Source organism: Austrofundulus limnaeus, unplaced genomic scaffold (genome assembly GCF_001266775.1).
Source record: "Austrofundulus limnaeus strain Quisiro unplaced genomic scaffold, Austrofundulus_limnaeus-1.0 Scaffold68, whole genome shotgun sequence".
NCBI classification, from domain to species: Eukaryota; Metazoa; Chordata; class Actinopteri; order Cyprinodontiformes; family Rivulidae; genus Austrofundulus; species Austrofundulus limnaeus.
In genome coordinates, this window is record NW_013952470.1 from 1,154,979 (window position 1) to 1,165,403 (window position 10,425).

At 38.3% G+C, this 10,425-nt stretch overlaps 1 protein-coding gene across 6 annotated transcripts in view; it reads right to left on the reverse strand.

The window, feature by feature from the left end:
• The window catches only part of ano11 (anoctamin 11), a 20,556-nt gene that overhangs the window by 6,153 nt on the left and 3,978 nt on the right, over nucleotides 1–10,425 (reverse strand). For all 6 annotated transcript variants that reach the window (XM_014010378.1, XM_014010375.1, XM_014010376.1 and 3 more), the window contains 16 exons: nucleotides 9,254–9,447; nucleotides 9,044–9,151; nucleotides 8,252–8,388; nucleotides 8,115–8,172; nucleotides 7,926–8,036; nucleotides 7,692–7,857; nucleotides 6,325–6,415; nucleotides 5,195–5,291; nucleotides 4,967–5,110; nucleotides 4,546–4,683; nucleotides 1,376–1,474; nucleotides 1,102–1,204; nucleotides 835–946; nucleotides 694–748; nucleotides 482–579; nucleotides 222–358 (listed from right to left, as the gene is read on the reverse strand). In XM_014010378.1, the coding sequence (XP_013865832.1) occupies nucleotides 222–358; nucleotides 482–579; nucleotides 694–748; nucleotides 835–946; nucleotides 1,102–1,204; nucleotides 1,376–1,474; nucleotides 4,546–4,683; nucleotides 4,967–5,110; nucleotides 5,195–5,291; nucleotides 6,325–6,415; nucleotides 7,692–7,857; nucleotides 7,926–8,036; nucleotides 8,115–8,172; nucleotides 8,252–8,388; nucleotides 9,044–9,151; nucleotides 9,254–9,447 (1,848 nt within the window). The remainder of the gene's footprint in view (nucleotides 1–221; nucleotides 359–481; nucleotides 580–693; nucleotides 749–834; nucleotides 947–1,101; nucleotides 1,205–1,375; nucleotides 1,475–4,545; nucleotides 4,684–4,966; nucleotides 5,111–5,194; nucleotides 5,292–6,324; nucleotides 6,416–7,691; nucleotides 7,858–7,925; nucleotides 8,037–8,114; nucleotides 8,173–8,251; nucleotides 8,389–9,043; nucleotides 9,152–9,253; nucleotides 9,448–10,425) is intronic.

Sequence of the window (10,425 nt, forward strand, 5' to 3'; positions counted from 1 at the left end):
CTGCAGGATTTCTCAAACATGCATGAATGAGTCAAAGCAAGACTCTGGGCATGTTTTTGATGAGAGTGTAACATTATAACATGAGATAAAACTCAAATAATCTGATTTTACATGATATTGCCCCTTTAAGAAACGAAACATACTGGTTTCTATCATTGACATCTGAACTGGTTTCTGAATTAAGCAATCACTTCAAAGCTGATGAAGTGATATCTGGTTACCCATTTCCAGATATTCTTCAAACAGGCCCCCACACTGCACCAGCTTGTAGTCTTCCTCCCAGCGCTGAGGCTCGTGGGATTCTTTACCCCCCTGGACATTGGCAAAAGCTCTCTTCTGGCTCCACGCTTTTACTTTACTGAAGAAAGACGATAACAAACGTCATTATAAAGCAGTCATGAAAACAACGTCAAAATCCATCATTTGGATTGGAAACTGAGGACATAAAAGTAAAACAGAAAACCCTGCTGTAGCCACATACGGTAAAATAAACTCCTGGATGTTGTTGATGAGCTGCTTCCCCACCATGATGATGAAAAGCTGCTCAGCCAGTTCGATGAGACAACCACCAGGACCACACTGTAACAAGCAGGCACACAAATACGACTCAGATGAGCCATCTTACAAAAGAACAGCACAAACYTTTCACTTTTCTTTTCAATCCATTTCCAAAGCATGAACCAACAGACTTACATCTTCGTTTCTCATCCCAAACAACGTTCCGTAGTTCGAAGGATAACCCACAAACCTAATCGCGCAAAGAAGTGGACATTTTTGGTTATAATGGGATAATCGTTTTAAACATATGTTTCCTGGAAGTGAATTTTGTCTTACCTTCCTTTAAAGAAAGCCACATAGAAAGGAGACGAGTAAAAGTTAACAAACTGGAAGATGAAGACTTTGAAGGTGAAAGCGTTGTCGTACTGAGTTTGAGTTCTGTGCATCTCTGCAACACAAATACAAAGACAAAGGTAAGTCTTTACTTTTATTTTTTCCATCAGAAAGCATCAAGCGAGTGTGGTAATTAGCAGAATGAACAAAGCGATTTGACTAAAAGAATCGATTCATTTTAAAGGTTTACAGAACAGAACTGGTTCTTACCCCATTTTGTGAGCTGCTCAGCTAAGGCCGTGTAAACCTGCCCCATCAGCAGGATGAGGCCCAGGTTCACCACACTGCTGGAGATGTTGGCTATGGTCCCTGCCTGGGAACGAGCTCACAGTAAATGTTAACCACAGACAAACACAAATGCGCTTTCTATCATATTCTGTAACGATGTAGCATTATTTTCAATTTTCTAATGAAAATCATGACATATGACATGAAAAACCAAATTTAAATGTACACGTCTTCTGCGGTTGCAGATGTGTAATACCTCTGTTCGCAGCACAGGACTCCCAGTACGATACATCATCACGCTGATGATACCACGACACACGACGACAGTCACCAGGAAGATGATCACCACACACAGCTGAGAAGAACAAATGATAACGGTGAAAAAAAGACTTGAGGACAAATTTTTTTTTTTTAAAAATCGAAATGTTAGTGGTGACATCCAGTGTGGCTCATTTATTGAGCCATGAGAAGAGCAGCCCTCTGATCCAACTCCACATTGCTGTTAGAAAAATCCAGCTTCAACCTTTCCTTTGGGTAATCTTTTACAAGCAGTTTTGGTACTTTTGTGTCTCTTTTATTGGCTGAGCTTTTCCCTGACCTGAACACAAAGTAACTGCAGGGATAGTTAATAAGAGCGATCACTCCCTGCAGCAACTCCACACTTAAAGGAGACATATTGTGCTTTTAAATCCTTCAGTTGGGGTCTAAATAAAGTGGAACTGCAATGCTTTGGTTTGAATTCCTCCTTATTGTAACTCCACAATCCCCTCTTTCACCTCTTTTCTGAAGTGTGTCTCAGATCAACTCATTTTGAGGCTGTGTCTTTAAATCCAAACAAGGCACTTCAGACCAAACCYCTCCCCACCCACCCACACCCCAGCTTCCAGAGCGGTCCACTCTAGTTTGATAGAGGGGTTTATGACTATCTGGCAGACAGAAGTGCAGAAACCTTTTATTTACAAATGAATTAAAAAGTGTCAACAACAGAAGACTYGTCTGTCCAGCCTTACATGTTGGACTCAGAGCCAGAGGAGAATGAGGACCACCAAACTGTAGTTGGTAAGTTCAGACCTTATTTGACAGTTTTGTCGCAAATAATTTGATGTAATAGTTCAGAAAACGTAATAAAGAATTGACAAAACTGAAAGGGATGAAAAATATGACCCAAACAGAATATAAAGATATCTAAGCAGCACCGGGAGAAACTAAATTAAACTTCTCTGCACTCCTAGACACTCCAAATACACACAAAAAAGGCATTTAATGACTAGAAAAGTGGATTTTGCACATGTCCTCTTTAAGCATTTTCTTGAAATTATCTACAATGATTTCTTATTGTTCCTCTGTGATTCTCTGTGTCTCTTTCCCGTCCTCACAAACAGTCGAGACAGATGATCGCCTGTCTTGAGCCTGGTTCTGGTTCTGGTTCTGCTGGAGGTTTCTTCCTGTTAAAAGGGAGTTTCTCCTCTCCACTGTCACCAGTGTGCTGCTCAGGATGGGAGACTGTGATGAAGTGATTCAACACAATCTGCTGGCTTCTTTAGATTTATTGTTTTTTGTGTACAGTGACCTGAGACAAAATCTGTTGTGACTTGGCGCTATATAAACAAACTGTAGTGAATTGAATTTATATAAAAAAGTTTTATAAAACACATTGGTTTGCGTGTTTGAATGGTCGACATATTTTGTTTTATTCTATTTGCTGAAAACTAGCTTGAGCTCAAACTGAATCTTAAATTGGAGTGTAAATATCACATTACAGGCAGTGGCGGAGCCAGACATTTTTCCCAGGGGTGGGCAGACTGGGACCACTACTCACACAGGGGTGGTCAGCAAAATTACATGATGTTTTACTTGAAAGTTTCTGCAGATCTTTGTGTTTTGGTCATTTCCTTATGTCCTTATACAGGCAGTGACTACCTTATGAACATAGGCATCAGAACCATTTTAAAAGTAGGGGGGACACACTGTTGGGGGGGTCTGGGGGTCCTCACCCAGAAAATTTTGGATGAAATAGATGCCATTTCCTGCATTCTGGTGTATGTATTTTACCAGGTTGTTAAACATACTTTTACCTACTTAAATAAACACTTGATTTAATTATTTCAGAGACAGATTTTTCATTAAACTAGTTCCATCACCCTGTTTTTAAACTCACTGCTTTGGCTGAGATAAGATTAATTAATGTGTCACAATTAATCATATCAAATGACTTTAGGGGTGCCTTTTAATTTTATATTGTTTATTGATTTATTTTTAATTGTAACACATGCCATTGTGCCAAATAATGATGACCTTCAACTGCATGTTTAAAACTAACATTACAAATTTTACCCAATGAATTTAGTGAATTTAGAGCGGTGTTTCATTTTTTCTGATTTAGTGATAGGTCTACGCATAATAAACACAGAGCATCATGCAGCCTTCATAACATAATATGACACTGTTATGGTGACAAAAAAAATTGTCATCATAAGTCCAAAAGTTGACACCATAAGTCAGATTACAGGAATATGTTCTGTATATAAAGAAAGTCATCACTTCCTTGTCATTACTTTTCTTCAGCGATAGAGCTTGGTGATGTTTCAAACTATTAAACACTGCCTCCAACTGTTCAGGAGGATTATTACCCTAAATGTTGTTTCACTGTGGAAGGGGTGTRTWCAGCAGGGTGGCCAATGGGGTGGCCAAAGATTTGTCCATGGCCACCATAGACAAATCTATGGCCAATGGGGTGGCCAAAGATTTGTCTATGGTGGCCATGGCCACCCCTGGCCACCCCTGGCTCCGCCCCTGATTACAGGTGAAAGCAGGTTTAAATTAAAGAAATTTACCAACTTCAGTCTCTCAGGTGACGTTTTTTCAAATCTCTAACACCATCACTGTTGTCATTAGGAGGATGGAGGACATCGGATCCTCTTTTCTGTGTCCGTGAAGAAGTTACAGAGCCTGTCTAAAACGATCAGGTCATGTTTAACCCTGTGGGCACATGACCTGGATTCATTACCAGGAAAAGGTTTCAGTTCTCACCACAGTGTTTGTTTAGCAGAACGGACACCAGGTGTAAACCTGAGTCCTCTTTGTGTTGAAGGTTACAAAAGGAAAAGCTCAGAAGACACAAGACTCTTCATTAAAACTAACTAATGCAAAAACAAAAAACAAAAATAAAAGTTTAGGAAACGATGCAAAAGCAGCTGATGACACCATCATCACAGCTTTAAAGCTTTTATACTCATAACCCAACTTATAAAATTAACTTTTTGGCATTTTTTGATGAAATGCTGGTGTCTGGGTAAACTACAAGTACAAGACATGCTGTAAATCACAAAAAGTTTGATTTGAGTTCAGAGTGACATAACAGGAAACAAGATTTCATTTTGAAATGCTTCATTACAAATAATCATCTTTAAAAAGGCAATGACTCACCATCAATATGATGACCATGGAGCCAGTAAACATCCGGGACAGCCTCGTCTTCTCTGGAAAATAGGGTTCTTTGACCCCAGTTACAGGGTTCTGCTCCATCGTTGGGGCCATGGCAGCAAACTCTGGACGAGGACGCTCCTGAGAGAACACAGCAAGCTTCTTTTTAATGTTTTTAAATATGCAAAAATGTGWTTTTGCTGTAAATCTGCTGCATTTTATACACTCTCAATAAAAAGGATTAAATGATRTACAAAATTCAAAGTAACCCTTGAACTGGAGCCATTAGTGTTTGCTACTAAGTGCTTAAAACAATCTGCAATAAGTTTCCTTTGTGACTCCAGCACGTCCTTTGATCATTAAATACCAAAGAGTTCAAACACATTACATCCGTCTGCTGATGCTCATATTAAAGCAACAGGACCTCTTCCTCGTGGAAGTCCATGCAGTCCCAGTGATGAGCCAGAGTCGCCATCTTTCGCTTCCAGTACTCCAGAAAGGTTACGGCCCAGAAGGACATGAACACGCTGAAGAACACGGTACCTGGGTGGTCGAACAGGTACCCCAGCTGCAACACAGGAAGTTCAGCTCTTGAGCTTTCAGTTTGTTTGAAGCGAGCTGGTTTCTGTTTGAAAAGCTGGATGTTTGTTACCTTRGCCATGGTGCAGATGTCCGACATGTTCCAGGACTTACAGGTTTTACAGAGCGGGCACATCAGGTAATTAGCTCCACTGTTACAGATGTCCTCACTGTCGATTGACACACAAACATATAAATATGTAATATACTCAAGGGTGTAACTTTAGGTCTACCATTGGGTTGGGGATGGGGGTATGCTCTCTGTCTATTTTTTTTATTGAATAATTTGTATAATAATAATTTGTAATCATTTGTAAAATGATGAGAGCAGACTAAAACCCTGCATGTCATTTTCAGCAATTGTAAATGACATCGTAAATTTTGAAATCAAGTCAAAGTAACTTAAAGACAAGAGAGTTGCAGCTGTGTACTTACCCAAGTCATTTCTATTGTGTTAGAGCAAATAATGTAATTTTATTGGGGGGGTTACACTGACTGGATAAAATTATTGTGGGGGGCATAACCCCCCTAAACTCCACTTCAAATTACGCCCATGAATATACTCATAAATGTTACTCTGAGAACTAAAAATTTAGTAGATTGTTTATAAAAGATTTTTTCCTTGAACAGTTTCTTTGAAATATAGAAAAAATATGTTTAAATCTATCTGCACAGACTATAAATCTAGAGCTTGTTTTAGTTACAGAATGTTACTCTGAGAACTAAAAATTTAGTAGATTGTTTATAAAAGATTTTTTCCTTGAACAGTTTCTTTGAAATATAGAAAAAATATGTTTAAATCAATTTGCACAGACTATAAATCTAGAGCTTGTTTTAGTTACAGAATAAAATCTATTTTTACAAACTTGCACTTGGCTGTGTTCATCCTTATTTGTAAATAAGAGAAAAATAAATGTTTATTTTCCCAGAAACCATAGTATCCCATAGAGGAAAAGCAGTAATATAATTATTTTCTCTCTTTCTCAGAAGATCAATAATAATCTTATATCTGCACAAAATTTTCTGAACTGTTACGGCTCCATTCAGTCTGCAGGAACAAGTTTATCAAATCTCACCTAACTGCCTGAACAAAACTGGTGCTTATATGTAAAAACAGAGAAAATAACCTTGTATCGGGTAATTATTACAGCCTACCGATTCTCTATATTTTATATTTGTCTATTTTTAAGTTTGCAGACTCACGCTGGTGTGTTGGACCCCATGGACATGACTCCGGACACGAAGACCAGGGTTCCGACCACGGCTGCAGGCAGCAGCCAGGCTGTGTAGAAACCTGCAGGGACACAAAGCTCCATTAGACTGCAGCTCTCAGTTGTAGCGAGGGGAGAGGATGTGCCATTTACCCAGCTGCACTCATGTTTGATGCTGGAATGCTGCACATTTCAAGCTGGAGATAATAGATTTATTGTCTCAAATGTGTCCTCGTGTTTTGCACTGTCACTGTGTGCAGAACTTATCCATTTAGATTTAACGAGTTTCCGCATAAAACACTCACATCTGAAAAAAAGAACAATTTCTGTGGAATGTGGGTGTTTTTGAAACGATTTACCAAACAGTGTGGTGGAGCTGAAGGCTTGAATCATGTGTTTTACATCAAAATATGTTATGAAAGCTTACGTTCAGGGAATTAAACATTTACATTTTTCTACTAACTGTGATTTATTATGGTGTTTATAAAACAGCACTATACACTTTACTGTGCTTTGGGGAGTCAGTGTTACCTTCACAAAAAAATCCATAAATAAATAACCTAATCTAAAATGCAGGTAAAACATGTCAGATTTTTAAAAGAAAATTAAATCAATATGTAGAGAGACAAAAATAGTAAATAAAAACTAGCATCGTCCATACTAAGAAGGTAAGTAAAAGGTATTTTAACTGATGAAAACATTAAAGTGCTTGTGACATGCCTATCCTTCAAAYACAAAAAGTCAAAGAAAATATCTTCATATTTAGGAAAATTGTCATAAAACATATGATTTAACCCATTTTGTCTCATAACTGGCATATTTTCCTTTGAATTTGGCTTAGCTAAAGTGAAACAGGAAGTGACATCAAAGRGGAACTCTTTAAGAAAGACAACACTCTGGTCTTTGTTTGTTAAAACTATATTATTTGAACTCTGACTCTTCTTCGGACTAAAATCATCTAAAGAAACATCAGAAAATTCCCTGCTGGCTGAGTTGTTAGCCATTGTAGCAATGCTCTGTTTACATGCAGACATTCCCCTTTGACATCACTTMCTGTTACTTCACATAYAAATATCTCAACAACTGTTCATCTCAGTGGTGTGAAATTGCTTTTGCAATATGTTATCCTTGTTATCTTTCYAAAAGTGCAATCACGTTTATCAYAAAAATTTGATGTCAAAGGCACTTTAAAATAGAGAGGAAACCTGGGAACTTATTTTGAGTAGAGTATTGTGTATTTGTCTCTGCATAACATCYACTGAACTGATTTATTTATTTGAAAGCAGAAAGAATAAATAATCTCCAAACAATTGTTTTGGTTCTGACCAGAAAATAAAAGTAAGTAAAYAGKAAGTGTACCCAGCCAGGCAAAGTARAGCGCAATCTTCTCTCCAAAGTACTCCCTGATGTGGTCCAGTGGTTGGTACTTGCACCACTTCCACCAGCGGGCCCAGTAGTAGTACAGAACCTGCCTCTGGTTCAGCTCGTCAGGACGGATCTCGTAACTCGGAAGCTGAAAGGGGCCCTGCGGAAAACCAAACACGGTYAGAGGAGGAAACGATGGAGACRAAAGTGCAGATAATAATACTTCACCTCGTGCAGAGGGTAGGCTGCTGTGTAGGCGCCTTCATTTACCAATCTCTCCACACCAACCTCAGCCTTCTTCCTTTTACCGTAAACCGTCTGAGCTAAAATCTCATACACCTGAAAGAAAACCCAAACACTGTCAGCTCTGTGAGAAAACAAAACAAAACAGTGAASTGTTACGTTGGTCTTACTTACGATACGGTGTCTCTGCGTGTTTGTGAAGTACGCCTCATGGTCTTCAAAGCCAAGAAATCTGAAGAGAGCGAACTTTCTTTAAAAAATATATTTTCACGACACGATCCCACTGTTCACTAAAGTTCACCTGAGCTCACCTGCTCATCTTGGATTTGCGAAAGGCACATGTGTAATAGTCCAAAGGCCTGTTTGGCACAGATTCCATCATTATGTTGGGTATGCACAGTCTTTTTAAAAYCACAGCTGATGTGTTCAGGTTCAGATGTTGCTGGGCCTGAGAGCCAACAAACAATAAAAACTCAAAATGAACAACTATTTTTTTCAATTCCTTTTTGCGAACACAATTTTATTTTGATGAAATGCATTTTTTAAAACGAAAAATAAAGTAATTTTGATATTTAGAAGTCACATAGTTTATGTAATTTACTGTATATATGCCTAAAAAATGGGGGTTTCTTATGCTTTAAATCCATTCAATATATTATTCTGTAAATGTTTCTGTGGGTATACATATGACTAAAAAGATTAACTTTTGTGAGAGAAAAGCTAAATGAAATCTAAACATTTTATTATTATTATTCTAACATAAAATATTTAAAATGTTTACTGTTTTCAGAATTTTCTTTTCTCTTAGAACCCTAAAATATATAGTTGTTTTTTGTATTTCTAGTTATCTCCCTGYGACCATGAAAGGAAGCAAGTAGAAGATAATGGATGGATGGATCTATTGACCAAAAATGCTTTTTAGATATAATAACAAATTGGGATAAATACTGTTTTACAAAAAGGTCAAGAATTTGCCTTAAAAATGCCATAAAGRGCACAACAGTGAATAACTAAATCAGTGCATTTACTGTATTAAGCCTTTACTKCCCCCTAGAGGACATATTTTCAGACAGAGGTCCAAACGTCGTTGCAGCATCACTGACCTGCAGTGGAGCTCTGAGGGAAAGCTCTTCAGCATAACACACCAAAACATCCCACGGGGCACTGATTTTAAGGAAGTGAATTGTTTTCTTCTCATTTGCTGTTTCCTCCTAAAGAAAACAGAGACAACAGAAATGTTTTTTTATTTTTGACTAACAAGTCGAGAATTATTTCAACGTTTAAAAATCTTTATCAGGAATAAAGTGTGGAACCTTTTCCATGAGCAACCCGGCACTTTCCAGATTCTGAACAAACTTCTCTCTCCACTGAGCAAGTTGTGCTTTCCTTCGCTCGGATCTGCTGCTCTCCTCAGCGGGAAYGGACTTGTCCTCCCCGCCGACCGCCTGGCTTTTCCCCTTTCCTCGCCGCTTCCTCCTCGATCGGACCTCCCACACCAGCACGAAGTCTGAACTCAGAGTGAAAGAATAAAAGATTCAACAAAGAACTGTTTTGTTTTTGTTTCTTTTTACACATACAGGAGACCTCAGGGCCGGCCCATAGGCAGTATAGACATACGCTAAGGGATCCGTACATCTAGGGGGTACCACAAATATTAGACATAACTTTAATCAGGTTATAGTTGATTTAGTCTGTAGAATAATCAMTGGTTATTCAAGCRTTTSAAAGTAACTTGTTCTGTGTGTTTATCATCCTGCTTTGTTTCTACATGAGGTGTTTAAGATGCAGAGAATATTTCATGATAAAACCAGGTTGGTATGTCTGCAGACAAAGTAGGTGTTTCCAAAGGAAGGTGTTTTTCAAGGGCCACACCTGATTTGACGAGCAAAAATCTGTGTTACTCAAGGACCACACCTGATTGGAGGAGCAAAATTAAGCGCAACATGATTGGATGAGCATGTCATTGTAGGCATTTCACAAGGACCACACCTGATTGGATGAAGGTCATGTAGGCATTTTGTTATTGGATAAATATTAACCTCTGTCAAAAGACTTATTTTCTTTGATATCCCCAGCTTACTTCTCTAGCATCGGATTTTCATTTATTTAGTTAGTTTTACGAGCTTGCTACGAGGGTATCAAAAGACTGGTTGGATTACTGTTAAGGCCAGGGTTAGGGTTTGCCAATCAGTGTTTACACTGTAGAAATGCCCACTCTGAGATAACCGCCTCTCGATAAAACTATAATAGTCAAGACTAACTACTGGTGCTCAGTGTGTAAATAGAAAACAAAATTAGGAGAATGGAAGTTTCAGTTCTGATCTCAGATAAAGTTCAGGTTAAAGTCTGGTTTTCAGGGTTCTCCCTTCATAAAATACTGATTTTATGTTGTTTTATTAAACCCAAGAATTTGGTCAAATGTTCTTCAAATCAGAGTTTTGAGTAGATCTTTTACTAAATTTTCCAGGAACGTAAACCCCTGGAC